Source organism: Notolepis coatsorum, assembly GCF_963971535.1.
Source record: "Notolepis coatsorum genome assembly, chromosome: 10".
NCBI classification, from domain to species: domain Eukaryota; kingdom Metazoa; phylum Chordata; class Actinopteri; order Aulopiformes; family Paralepididae; genus Notolepis; species Notolepis coatsorum.
Window position 1 is genome coordinate 12,388,420 of NC_140174.1, and position 15,547 is coordinate 12,403,966.

Below are 15,547 nucleotides of genomic sequence, written 5' to 3' on the forward strand. Positions count from 1 at the left end.
CTGGAGTTCACATTTTAACCATTTAACAATTTCCTCATGCACCCAAACGCCTTACCCTACACCCCCTACCCTAAACCCCTTAACATACACCCCCTACCCTAAACCCCTTACCATACACCCCTTACCCTAAACCCCTTACCATACACCCCTTACCCTAAACCCCTTACCATACACCCCTTACCCTAAACCAGGTTCATATCCTATTCCCTACCCCTACACCCCTTACCCTAAACTGGGCTTGTATCCTACCCCCCCCCTTCCCCCCCCCCACACACACACACTCATATACACATAATGACCTTTTTATTTGATCCCTATGAGTAGCATAATGTTTGGCAAGGGGGTTGGGTTTCTTCATTGAGCGTTTATCCTCATCACTAGGGCACGAGTATCTAGTGTTTTATTATAAATAAGAAATTGCACCACACTATGACACAGGGGTCTTGTCTGACGTCTTCTAATGGACAGATGGACGCAATTATATCCTGATGGGTTCTGTGACTCACCCCCCAGGGCCCCTCTACGGCTCCCTCATGAGGGCGTGGCAGTCGTTCTTCTCCTCCACCGAGCGCCTCTCCACCCTCCACTCCTCCATCTCCCAGGCCCTGGCGGCGGAGGAGGGCGACCGGGTGAAGACGTGGCAGAAGGAGACCTTCCCCAAGAAGCTGTTCTGTGGCTTCAGGGAGAGCCACGCCGCCAGGACCAGCTTCTCCCGCACGCAGAAGCCCTGGACACAGAAGCTCAAGAAGGTCTGGATGCACCTTCTAACCTGTGTGTGTGTGTGTGTGTGTGTGTGTGTGTGTGTGTGTGTGTGTGTGTGTGTGTGTGTGTGTGTGTGTGTGTGTGTGTGTGTGTGTGTGTGATTGATTGATTGATTGATTGAAAACTTTAATTAACAGATTGCAGAATGGGTACAATACAGTACGGCTCAATACACACAATTGTTAAGGGGATGCAGACCAGAGAAAGACGTTCGTCTTGTTTACATCAGGGTCCCCCATTTTCAATTCATAATGACATTTATGACATACACAATATACGGTTATATATATATATACAGTATACAGATATGACATACACAATATACTTATATACAGATATAATATAATCATCTAATCTAAACTAATCATGACATTTATGACATACATGACATACAGATATGCAGTACTGTTACATTTATGACATACAAGATATGCAAATATACAGTATACAGTGTGTGGGGGGGGAGTGTTGGGAAAGTTCACTCTCTACAATACATGAACTAGTTCAGTTCATAGTTCATAATTCAAAATGTTGAACTAAAGTTCATGGTTTCAAAAATGAACTAGTTTATAGTTCTTTTTTCAATATGTTGCTGCAAGCTATTACTTGTCAAAATGATTGCCACAACCCATATAGAACCACAGACAGCAATCAGAATACTGGCATTTCCGGGCGGCCGGGTAGCGCAGCGGACTAACCGTCTGTCTACCACCACAGAGCCAGTGGGATTGAATCCGGCTGTGGTGCCTCCGGCTTGGCCGACCGTCCATACTAACACAATTGGCACTGTTAGCGGGTGGGAAGCCGGCGTGGGTGGGTCCTGGTCGTTGTAAAACAGCGACTCCTACAGTTCGGTCGGGGCGCCTGCACAGCAAGGGAAGGATCTGGGAGAGGTAGTGTGACCTTCCACACGTTACACTCTCTAAGTGAGAGTCCGCGCTGCCAGGTGAAAAGAAGCGGTGGGCTGACTACACATGTGTCGGAGGAAGCATGTGATAGTCTCCGCCCTCCCAGACCGATGGTAGGGGGTAGAGTGCGCAACGACCAGGAAGGGGATTGGGAATTGGCATAACGACTAACATTGGGATGGGAGAAAAACGGAAAAAGAAGGGGGGGAAAAGATAATTAAAAAAAAAATAATAATACTGGCATTTCCATCACACTGTGATTATTTATCAGTGTTTCCCCTACCATTGCCTTAAAAGGGGCTGCCCGCGTAACGAGTCTCTCTCTCTCCGTGCGCAACACGCACACACCAAAACCTTTCGTCCCAAATCTGGCACACTTTTGAACGGAGTTATACTGTGATAGATCGCCGAGAATGAACGCGTTCACAATTACGTTCATCTAGCAGAAATACAGTACGTTCAGTTCACGTTCGCCCAAAATATGAACGAGTTCAGGTACATCACTGGGGGGGGGGGGGGGGGGGGTTGAGTTGCCGCGGCGATGTGACATTTCCCATGACTAATAAACTCACAACAACCCCGGTATTACCGGTGACACCGAACATTTGACAAAATTACACTCAATATCTGTATAGCGCTTACTTTGATCTTTAACGTTAATGCGGCTACATTGATCCACTGTGTCTGTTTTTAATACATTTTCAAAGATTAGCATCCATTTGTTGGACAGACAGAGTTGATGTTACGGTCTAATAACGGACCATAAAATTTTCTATCTGTTCATTGACGGATCAATGTAGCTGCAGCCTTATTTAGCGCATCTTGCAAACATACTGTTGCTGGTCTGGACTGGTCCTCTGAGCTCCTCTCCAGTCAAACATACTGTTGCTGGTCTGGACTGGTCCTCTGAGCTCCTCTCCAGTCAAACATACTGCTGCTGGTCTGGACTGGTCCTCTGAGCTCCTCTCCAGTCAAACATACTGTTGCTGGTCTGGACTGGTCCTCTGAGCTCCTCTCCAGTCAAACATACTGCTGCTGGTCTGGACTGGTCCTCTGAGCTCCTCTCCAGTCAAACATACTGCTGCTGGTCTGGACTGGTCCTCTGAGCTCCTCTCCAGTCAAACATACTGTTGCTGGTCTGGACTGGTCCTCTGAGCTCCTCTCCAGTCAAACATACTGTTGCTGGTCTGGACTGGTCCTCTGAGCTCCTCTCCAGTCAAACATACTGTTGCTGGTCTGGACTGGTCCTCTGAGCTCCTCTCCAGTCAAACATACTGTTGCTGGTCTGGACTGGTCCTCTGAGCTCCTCTCCAGTCAAACATACTGTTGCTGGTCTGGACTGGTCCTCTGAGCTCCTCTCCAGTCAAACATACTGTTGCTGGTCTGGACTGGTCCTCAGAGCTCCTCTAGTCGAGGGTTTAAATATTTCCAAATCCTCTGCCATCGCTGTGTAACCTGTCATCTCTAGAGTCTCCTTTCTCTCCTTCACGCAAAGTTAAATCTACTCTCAGTGAAAGTGAAAGCTAAGCTACTCTGTACTGCAACTTATAAAATATCTCGGCCTTTTTTTTTTTTTTGACATGGGAACTGACGCGAAAATGAACTAATTCGGTTTTATTTCTAAAGAAAAATAATTACCTCGGTACTCGGTGGAGCCTGATCACTGAGTAACAACGGTATCACTGACTACCGCAGCAAGCCTAGTGTGTGTGTGTGTGCGTGTGCGTGTGCGTGTGTGTGTGTGTGCGTGTGCGTGTGCGTGTGTGTGTGTGCTTGTGTGCACTTGTATATACAGACAGTACAGTATACATGTGTGACCTCTTGTGTCTATATCTTCACATCTGTCCTTAATGTTGCTAGTAAACTGAACAAGGACAGAACTTGGATGACACATGTTTAAAACACTCAGAATATCTTTTATGTGTGTGGCCGCGTGATTAGATTACACCAGAGAGGTACTGCTTCATCTCAAAGCCAGCTGAGAGGCCCATGCGAACAACTATAGATAGACAGACAGACAGTGTGAACAGTGTGATATATGGACAGGGTGTGTCCCCGTATATCAATGTACTGTGTGTCTGTGTACATAATGTATTTGCTATAGTTGTGAGGACCGACATCTGGCCCGGTCCTCACAAGGGGGAAAAGCTGATTTCAGTGTTACTGGCTAGGGTTCGGGATTAGGCGTGTACTTGGTGAAGTCATGGTTAGAAATGGTTAAAAATGGTTAAAATAACCTTCTTACTGTCTTTTACTATTATGTACCTTACTACTATGCTACTGTACTTATACTACTACCTATCATGCTAATATGTCTATACTACTATGCTACTCTACTTATACTACTACCTATCATGCTAATATGTCTACACTACTATGCTACTATACTTATACTACTACCTATCATGCTAATATGTCTATACTACTATGCTACTATACTTATACTACTACCTATCATGCTAATATGTCTATACTACTATGCTACTATACTTATACTACTACCTATCATGCTAATATGTCTATACTACTATGCTAATATACTTATACTACTACCTATCATGCTAATATGTCTATGCTACTATACTTATACTACTACCTATCATGCTAATATGTCTATATTACTATGCTAATATACTTATACTACTACCTATCATGATAATATGTCAATGCTACTATATACTACTACCTATCATGCTAATGTCTATACTGCTACATATACATTTACATTTAGTCATTTAGCTGACGCTTTTATCCAAAGCGACTTACAAGTTCTGTACGACAAGTCATCAGGAAGGGCACAACTCTATCAACTGAGTAACAATGTTCATCAAAGTGTTGCGTGCTACAGTGTAGGTTAGTTTATTAGGACAAGTGCATGACAATAAGGTTAGTTAGGGTTAGATTTTTATTTAATTTTAATTTTTTCAGATAATGCTGCTATGCTACTATACTTATACTACTCCATATCATGCTAATATGTCTATACTACTATGCTACTATACTTACACTACTCCATATCATGCTAATATGTCTATACTACTATGCTACTATACTTACACTACTCCATATCATGCTAATATGTCTATACTACTATGCTACTATACTTACACTACTCCATATGATGCTAATATGTCTATACTACTATGCTACTATCCTTATATTACTACCGGTACCCATCATGCTAATACGTCTATACTACTATGTGTAACGGGGAAGTCCGTGGGTATGTCCACAGTCACTGAAACATGTGTGTTGACGGGTGACTGTGGCAGTGCGGGCTGGTAAGTTAAACTCACTTCCTCATAACAGGGTTAACAGACGCATAGGGACGGTAGTTAGGAGTGAATTCACTTCTTAGTGCAGCGGCCTGTGTCGTCGGACGCGGGAGCCCCCTGTTCGACTCCCCCTCGGGACATTCTCATTTAACATCAAAAACACAACGCAGACCCAGTATGATCCGTCACAGTGGTGCCCAGTGACCCGGATGCGTGTAACTGTTCCGCAACAGTAAGTGACTTCCGGGGTAGGCCTGATTGGCCCCGACAAGGCACGTGACGCGCAACTTTCTCTGCCGCGCGGCACGCTCCGCGGAGCCGAGCGGCAGAGCTTACGGAATTACGTAACCGTCCAAATACGCCATGACTCTCATTTGGCGCTATAGCTCACCTGGCAGAGCAGCGGTCCTGCGATCCTGCGGTCCGTTGTTGGTGAGTTCGAATCCCATCAAAACTTTTTTTTTTAACGTGATTTTTTTTTTAACGTGTATTCTTTCGCCGGTTAAGGTTAGGCATGGTTAAGGTTAAGGTTAAGGTTAGGCATTGTTTCGGAGTTGGTTAAGGTTAGAACGGTTAAGTTTAGGCGCTGTTAAGGAGCTGGTTAAGGTTAGAGTTTGTCTTAGAGAATGGCAATATTCTTTCTATGGTTAAGGTTAGGCATGGTTAAGGTTAAGGTTAAGGTTAGGCATTGTTTCGGAGTTGGTTAAGGTTAGAACGGTTAAGTTTAGGCGCTGTTAAGGAGCTGGTTAAGGTTAGAGTTTGTGTTAGAGAATGGCAATAGACAGCCTATTTCCGCGCGACAGCTCTCAGCAGCCTCGTTGCGCGTCCTGAGTTTGCCGCGTCACGTGCCTGTCGGGGCCAATCAGGCCTACCCCGGAAGTCACTTACTGTTGCGGAACAGGTACACGCGACCCGGATGTCCTGAGGGGCGTGAGTTTAGGGAGGTGAGTGTAACAGGGAAGTCCGTGGGTATGTCCACAGTCACTGAAACATGTGTGTTGACGGGTGACTGTGGCAGTGCGGGCTGGTAAGTTAAACTCACTTCCTCATAACAGGGTTAACAGACGCATAGGGATGGTAGTTAGGAGTGAATTCACTTCTTAGTGCAGCGGCCTGTGTCGTCGCCCGCAGACGCGGGAGCCCCCTGTTCGACTCCCCCTCGGGACATTCTCATTTAACATCAAAAACACAACGCAGACCCAGTATGATCCGTCACATATGCTACTATACTTATACTACTATCTACCATAGTATGCTAACATGTCTATACTACTATGCACTCAGAGTGTAACACTCAAGTTCAACACTATTTTATGAACAATCTTACTGCCAGAGATGTACCCCTCCTGCTGAGTTGTTGTTCACAATTTGTAAGTTGCTTTGGATAAGGATTCAGCTAAATTACTAAATGTACGGCAAGGGATTAGAGAATGGCTGCAAGTCACTGTAACGTCCTCACAAGTGTAGTAATACTATTTAAAACTAACTAAACGATGTAACTATGTAACTATGTAACTATGTAAACTATGTAACAAACCATCAAATACACTCACAGCACACACATCCACACGCACACACTCACTTTAAACAAACACCTCACTGCAGCACCCACTTTACCCACTTTAGACACTTAACACACTTTATATTTATTGGTAAAGAATTTGCCCTACAACTCATACTTCATTACACCTTATTGTAAATTGTACCTAAATTGTACCTCATCCCATTTCTGCATTGTACTGTATATTGTATTGTAACTCAGTTACTTTTCTACTCTGCATTGTATATTGTATATATGTATATTGAACACTTTTGTCTACATACTTGACTTCTATTTTATACTTATTTTATACTTATCTATTTTTATCTAGCGCAATCTCTGGAGCAAAACAGAAAGAAGCATTTTATATAAAAGTATTCTGTACTTTTGTATGACAACTAATAAAGAAACTTGAAACTTGAAGAAACTAATAGCGGCAGGTACTGTATCTGTGGTGTGCGTGTGTGCCTGTGAAGCTGTGTGTCCTCACGTATAAACAGCGTGTTTCTGTCTGCCGTCGCAGCTGGAGAGTGCCAGAGGTGTTTACCACAAGGCCTGTCAGAAGGAGAAGATCGCTGCAGACAAAGAGACGCAGGCCAAGGAGAACACCGCGATGACCCCCGAGAAACAGCAGAAGATCACAGCCGTCAGAGAGAAGGCCACGGAGGAGAAGGCCAAGGTGAGGACTACATACTACATACTACATACTATACTACATACTATACTATACTACATACTATACTACATACTACACTACATACTACATACTACTACATAATATACTACATACTATACTACATACTACACTACATACTATACTACAGTATACTACATATCATCATCATTAGGTGGCTTCTTCGTTCCGAAGGTTGCCTATCACTCTCCAACCCATTCTTCTCTCCAACTCCGTGACTCCGCCTCTCACTCCGCTCCAATCACAGACGTCGTCTACCCAGCCTCTTCTTGGTCTTCCACTTCCTCTCTATACTACATACTATACTACATACTACTACATACTATACTACACTATACTACATACTATACTACATACTACTACATACTATACTACACTATAATACATACTATACTACATACTATACTACATACTACACTACATACTATACTACATACTATACTAACTACTAGGGCTGTCCTACTAGGGCTGTCCCCGACTAAGGATTTGGATGGTCGACTAGGATTGGCCAAAATGTGCCGTTAGTCGACTATTGGTCGACAAACAAAATATATATATTATATTCGACTAAGCGGTTGGCCAGTCGACTACGGCTCCTTTCGACCGATTAGTCGACTAATCGATTAATAGGGGTCAGCCCTACACACTACTATACTACACACTGTTATACTACACTACACACTATGCCATACTATACTACACACTATACCACACACAATACATTTTAATCTAATCTAATCTAATTTATCCAGCTGTCACAGTATACGATTCTGGATGAGAAAACCGATCTGTCCAAAAACGTATCATAATCTGGTCTCCAATTTATATTCATTCATGTATTATTTTTCAACCAGAGTCTCCTTCTGTGGCAGTGTGTTGTTTTTGTTCCCACGCCCGTGTGTTTACGACGGCTCGACTCAGCCGTACGGGACGGCGGGCACACAGTGATGCATTTCAAACCTTCATTTCAACCCGTGAGACACCGAGGTCACCCTCGCTCACAGCAACGACGAGCTCACGGAACAAGACACGGTTCATCAGCAATTTCACACAGGCACAATAAACAAGAATAAACAACAACGAATCAGCTAAGACGGTTACAAGTCGACACACACAGCGGTCGGACTTTTAAATGCAGCGAGAGAAGGAAGAACCTTCGACTCGTTCCAGGCGTTCCAGGTGTCGGAAGTATTGTTTATTGTTTAAAAGGATCCCCATTAGCTGCCACCTAAGTGGCGAGCTAGTCTTCCTGGGGTCCACACAGAAAGACAACAGAAAACACAAAACATAACAACATGAGATACATATGACAATCACAATTAACAATGATAATCTAAAAACAGTAAAACATTGTAGACATCATTATCAACATCAGAATATTTTGCTCACATATTTAAGTAGTGCATTCTCAGGTGGTATTTGAAAGACACTTTACTATTCAATTTACTTATGTTCAGTGGGCAGTTATTCCAATGATTGATGGCACGATAAACAACAGTCCTCTTTAAAGCATTTGATTTTGGACGTGGTAACATAATCTGTCCATCATCAGCTGACCTAGTAAAATAAGAATGAACCTGACTGCATCTGACAATTTGTTTGTATAAGAAAACAGGTTGAGACGAAAAGACAGTGTTCCTGACAAATTTAACTGTGTTGAAAGTATCAAAGGAGAACGCTGTTTTTCCATATAGTTCAGAGCAAACTCAAGGAACCCTAAGTCATTTGAATGTGTAGAGAATAGGTTCCAAGATTCCATTCCAAACCGTGTGTTGTGACTGGACCTGCCCCTGTGTTTACGCTACTTAGTTCAGATGTAGATACAGTATACAGTGACACATGGTTCTGTGTTTACACACTGCTCGGCCCAGCTGTACATACAGTATATATACAGTGACCCTCTCAACGTACCTGATTTATGCACGCTCAGAACCGCTCAGGGCGCCAAGGAAACACCGCACACCGGGGCCTTCTGGTTGCATCCAGAGGGACCGTGTGGTCTTGGCACGTTGTTTTGACCGTGAACCCTGCTTCTCCTCCTCCTCAGCTCCGCGAGCGCTACGAGAAGGTTCTGGAAGACCTGACGTCCTTCACGCCGCGCTACATGGAGGAGATGGAGGCCATTTTCGACCAATCGCAGGAGGAGGAGAGGAAGAGGATCAGCTTCCTCAAACAGGCCTTCCTGTCCATCCACAGACACCTGGACATCACCAACAACGAGAGGTATAGTGTGTGTGTGTGTGCGTGTGTGTGTGTGTGTGTGTGTGTGTGTGTGTGTGTGTGTGTGTGTGTGTGTGTGTGTGTGTGTGTGTGTGTGTGTGTGTGTGTGTGTGTGTGTGTGTGTGTGTGTGTGTGTGTGTGTGTGTGTGTGTGTGTGTGTGAATGAATGAATGAATGAAAACTTTATTAACAGATTGCAGAATGGGTACAGTGCAGTACAGCTCAATACATACAATTGTTAAGGGGATGCAGACCAGAGAAAGACTTTCGTCTTGTTTCCACCAGGGTCCCCCATTTCCAATTCATCGTAACATATATGACATACATGACATACAGATAGACAGTACTGCTACATCTATACATTTATGACATACCAGATTTGCAATTACAGTACTGTATTTGTGATACAAAAAGAGTCCAGAAAGAAAAGAGTATATACATTAGGCGTAGAAACTGTACATTGGATTGGGTAGGTGGGGGTGGGACTGTACATTGGAGGTGGTTGGGGGGGGGGGGGGGGGGGGTAGGAGTGGGGGGGGGGGGGGGGGTGTTGGCGGGGGTTGTGTTCGGACATTTACAGGGGCCAGTTTCGAGTTGCAGTCTCCCTTAGGTGTTTTTTGAGCGTGTTTTTGAAAGTGGGTAGTGATTCACATTCCTTTACAGCTTTGGGTAGGGCGTTCCACATTGATGTGGCATAATTGCGAAACGTGTTTAGTCCCTTGTTTGAGCCGAATCTGGGTTTAACATGATTTGTGGAGCTCCCTCTGGTGTTGTGATCGTGGTATTCACTGACCTTTGGGAAGTATTTAGTCATGTACATGGGTACCTTGGTCGTGTAGTGTATCTTGTAGACCAGGCCCATTGCAAGTTGCTGTACTCTGTCGTCTACTCTAAGCCATCCTAGGTTGTCAAAGTGGGCAGGGGTGAGGTGGGTTCTAGGAGTAAGGTCAAGCAGTAGTCTGACCAGTTTGTTTTGAGATGTTTGTAATTTTGTTTTTAGCGCCTTTGAGGTGCTTTGGTACCATGAGGTGCAAGCATAGTCGTAGTACCCTTGAATGAGTGCTCCTGCTAGAGTCTTCAGGGTATTCTTGTTTACCAGTGAGGAGATCCGGTACAAGAAACGAGTTCGTTGGTTGACTTTTTTTATTACATTGGATGCCATTTTGTCACAGGAAAGATTTGCCTCTAGGATGGAACCCAGGTAGGTAATATCTTCTTTCCTTGTGACAATATTGTCACCCACTGTAACTGAGAAGCCGTCGGTCTTGCTGAGTTTGTTATTTGAACCGAAGAGAATGGACTCTGTTTTGCCCATGTGTAATGATAGTTTGTTATCAGCGAGCCATATGCAGATTTTGCTTAGTTCTGAGCTGAGGGTTTTTTCAACCTGTAATTTGTTCTTGTCAGAGACCAGCAGGGCTGAGTCGTCCGCAAACAGGAACAAGTTGCAGTCACAAGCTGACGACATGTCATTTGCATAAATTAGGAACAGTAGCGGACCTAGTATGCTTCCTTGTGGAACACCACAGTTTACTGTGAGGGGGGGGGATAGGGTACCGTTTACCTCCACCATCTGCTCTCTCCCCTCCAGGTAGGATTGCATCCAGCTCACTGATAGACTATCAAAACCAATTGCTTTTAGCTTGTCAATCAGAATGGTGTGATTGACAGTGTCGAAGGCCTTTTGTAGGTCCAGCATGACCATGCCGCAGTATTTGCCCGCGTCCACCTCTTGTTTGATGTGGTCGTTTAAATAGAGAAGGCATGTGTCAGTGGAGTGGGATGTTCTGAAGCCAGATTGGAATTCGTAGATTAGATTTTTTTCCGCAAGGTATTTTTCGACCTGTTCGTATACAATTTTTTCCATGACTTTCGAGATGGAGGTAAGGATAGAAACAGGGCGGTAGTTGCCTGGGTCTAATTTACTGCCTTTTTTGTGCAGAGGGGTCACTCTCGCAATTTTGAAGTCCTTGGGGACGTGTCCCTGTTTTATAGAGAGGTTTATTATGTGTGTGATGACTGGGGTGATGGCGGCTGCTGAGTCTCTGAGGAATTTGGAGGGGATGTTGTCATGGCCAGTGGCCTTGTTAGGTTGGAGGGCGCTCAGTTTTTTGAGTACCTCATCTGTTGTTACCATTTCCAGTTTGAAGTCGTCTTTGTGGACCCCTAGGTTTTTGTAGTAGGCTACTATGTGTTCTACCCCATAATGCCCTGAGTGGGAGGGTAGTTTGTTTACCAGTGTTGTGGCTATGTTTGTGAAGAAACTATTTAAGTAATTGGCTACATCCAGCTTTTCTGTGATGAGCGTGTTGTCCGTCTTTATGTTTATGTTTGAGAATCTGGTTTTAAGTTTTTTACTGCAGCCTAGTTGGTTATTGAGTAATTTCCAAAGTTCACGCGGTTTGTTTTTGTTTTCCTCGGTTTTGTCATTGATGAATTTTTTCTTTGCTGTTTTGATCATGGAGTTTACATCATTTCTTAGTCTGTTTCTTTGCAGTTTGAGTTCAGTCACGTGGGCTTGGAGTTCACTGCTCGTGCTTATGTTAAGCTTTGACTGACTTTTACGAAACTCAGAGCATTTTTTGTCTCTGGTTTTCATAGCGGTCAGTATTTCAGCGTGCATCCACGGCTCAGCGCGATTTTTTACCCTGGTGGTTCTTAGGGGGGCCATGTTGTTTAGTATCGTTGAAAATTTGGTTTTGAAGCCAAGCCATGTTTCTTCAACCAGTGTACCATTGAGCTCATCTGACCAGTCCAGACCCTCCAGTTCAAGGTTAAAGGCCTCGCTAGAGTAGGTTTTTAGGTCTCTAGATGTGACTGTTTTGTGACAGCCAGCCTTTTGTTTTAGCTTTTTGCGGGTACAGAATATCATATAATGATCACTTAACCCGCATGCTATAACCCCTTTATTGGCGATCTTGGACTTGTCAGAGGTCAGGATGAGGTCAATGGTAGTCTGAGTTGACTCACACACACGTGTGGGTTGTGTGATTAGTTGGCTGAGGCCGTGCAGATCACAAAACCTATTGTAGGATTTGAAGACGGGTGCATCTTTTTGTTGCATATCCGTGTTCCAATCCCCAATAAGAATCATTTCTGTATCCTCAACTCCAGCTAAGCACTCATCCAACACGTCATAAAAGCCATTTTGGTCTGGCGGTCTGTAAATTGTGCCGACTAGAACAGATTTAGCCCTTTCAAATAGAATTTCGACAAAAACAGTTTCAATAGCCTCATGTGTGTGTGTGTGTGTGTGTGTGTGTGTGTGTGTGTGTGTGTGTGCGTGTGTGTGTGTGTGTGCGCTGGTGGGTGGGTGGGTGGGTGTGTGTGTGTGTACACACATCTGTATTTGTTTGTCTGTCTGTCTGTCTGTCTGTCTGTCTGTCTGTCTGTCTGTCTGTTTATCTTTATTTATCTATCTATAAAATTGTATCTGAATATAAAAATATGAGAACGATAGACTGTTTGTCCGAGGATCAAGGGAGAACAAGCTACTGTCACTGTCAACTTTCTCCTTATTCCAATTCAAAACATTATTATCTACCATGATTGATGATCTCCCAGTCCCACCCTACATCACTTCATTACTGGAGTGCTGGACCTTATCGTACTCTCTCTGGCGACTGGCTTTTACACTTAAAGTTCCTAGAGTTTGCACTGAATTAGGAAAATCTGCTTTCAGCTTCTGTGCCCCAGAAACATCTATCTATTTCAATATATGCTCTATCAAACAGGTTCCCAGCAACTGCAAAGTGTTTATTAAATAGGCTAGAAATAACACAACCGTCAACACTAATATGAGCGGGTAGTGAATTAGAGGTCTTGTTTTTCTTTAAGTTAACTGCCTTCCAAAACTGAGCCGGTTTGTGTAGGAACTTGCAATTAAATCAAAATAGTAATCTGATTTAGCCTTTCTCATAGCTGTGGTACATCTGTTTCTGAGCTGTTTGAAGGCAAGCCATTGTAAGCCTAGAGTGCTCATTGCTTGCATTTGGCTGTGATCCCATTGGACGGCTGTTTCTTGTGCTAAAAGGTTGTACGCTCTGTCTTCTCTACTATAGTGTAAAGGCCGTCTACAGCGAGCTCCATCACACTCTCATGTCCATCAGTGAGCAGGACGACCTGAGATGGTGGAAGAACAACAGCGGTCCTGGCATGCCCACTGACTGGCCCAAGATAGAGGTAGGCTACACACACACACACACACACACACACACACACACACACACACACACACACACACACACACACACACACACACACACACACACACACACACACACACACACACACACACACACACACACACACACACACACACACACACACACACACACACACACACACACACACACACACACACACACACACACACACACTCACTCACACACACACAGATTACAACCTTTATTTATTAACACTATCAGTGCCGGCCTTGTTTACCTTTTTACCCCGTTGAATGCCATCATCCACTTCAATGTTAGCGTTAAAAACGCATAATCTATGTTTTAAATTATGGCTATGTGTCTAATCTGCCCGTCGCTTATCAATGACTTGTTTGCAGTCAACATTGTCGAAACGGATTGTTTTTTAATCGGTTCATATCCTTTTTATAGCATTTTGAAAAGCTATCGTTCTCTCGAAAATGTTCGGAAAATTGAAAGATTCCCCCATAAACGGCATTTATTGGAATATTCTCGAATACACTAAACACGTTGTCATTTGTCGGCCTATTTATGAATCGTTTTCAAATAAACGCTAGATTATCGATAGTATATGTGTACTTATGCACGCTGAGAAACCGATTCTGTCATTTCCTCAAGATCACACGCACACACACACACACACACATACACACACACGGCACACGCTGATATCTCAGCTCTGATTATCCTAAAACTGGTAACTTTTTTTTTTAAACTTAATTTTTTAGCGTTTATCGCTTTTCTGGTCAAGCATGACCGACAGAAACAGGTTGAAATGGGATGTAGAGCAGGGGAAGACATTCTGAGAAATGACGGCGGGTCCGGGAATCGAACTCGTGTCCCCCAGATCCGTGACGAGCACGGTTTTCCCCGACGCAGAAATAGCGCCGAGATATGCGGTGAGCTACGGGAGCTCCCCGTAACATAGACTCCTTACCTTAGATCAGATGTTCTCCAAAAAGATTATTCCAATTCCAAATATCGATCGCATTTATTGATTGATTATTGGCTGCTGTAAATATATATTCCACGCTGCTTTCCATCTCACGATCACTTCCATGTTCATCAGACGGCTCGCCAGCATAATGGAGCCAGTAGGCTCCCCCCACAGGGATCTCCCAGTATAATCGAATGGCCTGCAGTTACACAGGGATAGACGATAGGGGGCGGTATTTTCCCATCTGAGCTCCTAGAGGGTCTGCTGTACCAACGGGAGACTCGGTTGATGAAATATGAATTCAGATCGCTAATAAAAAAATCAAACGACAATACACGTCGTCGGCACTCAACGGGGGGCATGATAAGACGACAATACACGTCGTCGGCATTCAAAGTGTTAATGGTTAATATTTTGATAAAAGGTCATTTACTGTATTTTTATGGCATTTACACTTAAAGTAGAAAAACAAAAGTAATCTGTTTTTTTTTACAGTGTAGGCTTGCCGTGGTACTTGGTGTTCAGGCTCCACCCAGTACATTACTTGTCCACCGCCCCCAACCAGTGTATGCTTTAAAAAAAAAAAAAAATTATAAAACCCATTTAGTTCATTTTCGCATATCAGTGCCCACGTTCATTCAAATGTTTTAAGAAATTGTAAAATACTAAGCGTGTTATCAATACTTGGGTGAACAGCAGAACTATTTTATAGGTTGCAGTAGGCCTACAGTTCCATCGCCGTTGTTCTGTGTGATAAAGGGTGGATTAACTTGAAGTCTTAAACCTACAACTCGAGAACTGTTAGGGACGTCTGACCACTAAGTGTGTCTGACTCTTAACCACCAAAACCTGCACGGACTATAAGCGTATGATGTATATCGTGCCAGTTAGGGTACCTTGTGTATACTGCACCTTGTGTGTACTGTTCACTTTTACTCTTACTCATAGTATATACTGCACCTTGTGTATACTGTTTACTTTACTCTTCTCATGTAGATAATGTCAT

At 43.7% G+C, this 15,547-nt stretch overlaps 1 protein-coding gene across 2 annotated transcripts in view; it reads left to right on the forward strand.

Annotated features, from left to right (window-relative positions):
* The window catches only part of LOC311235319 (protein kinase C and casein kinase substrate in neurons protein 1-like), a 28,594-nt gene that overhangs the window by 8,314 nt on the left and 4,733 nt on the right, over nucleotides 1-15,547 (forward strand). For both annotated transcript variants that reach the window (XM_084322747.1, XM_084322748.1), the window contains exons 4-7: nucleotides 514-749; nucleotides 7,009-7,164; nucleotides 9,227-9,402; nucleotides 13,461-13,581. In XM_084322747.1, coding sequence (XP_084178873.1) covers nucleotides 514-749; nucleotides 7,009-7,164; nucleotides 9,227-9,402; nucleotides 13,461-13,581 — 689 coding nt within the window. The remainder of the gene's footprint in view (nucleotides 1-513; nucleotides 750-7,008; nucleotides 7,165-9,226; nucleotides 9,403-13,460; nucleotides 13,582-15,547) is intronic.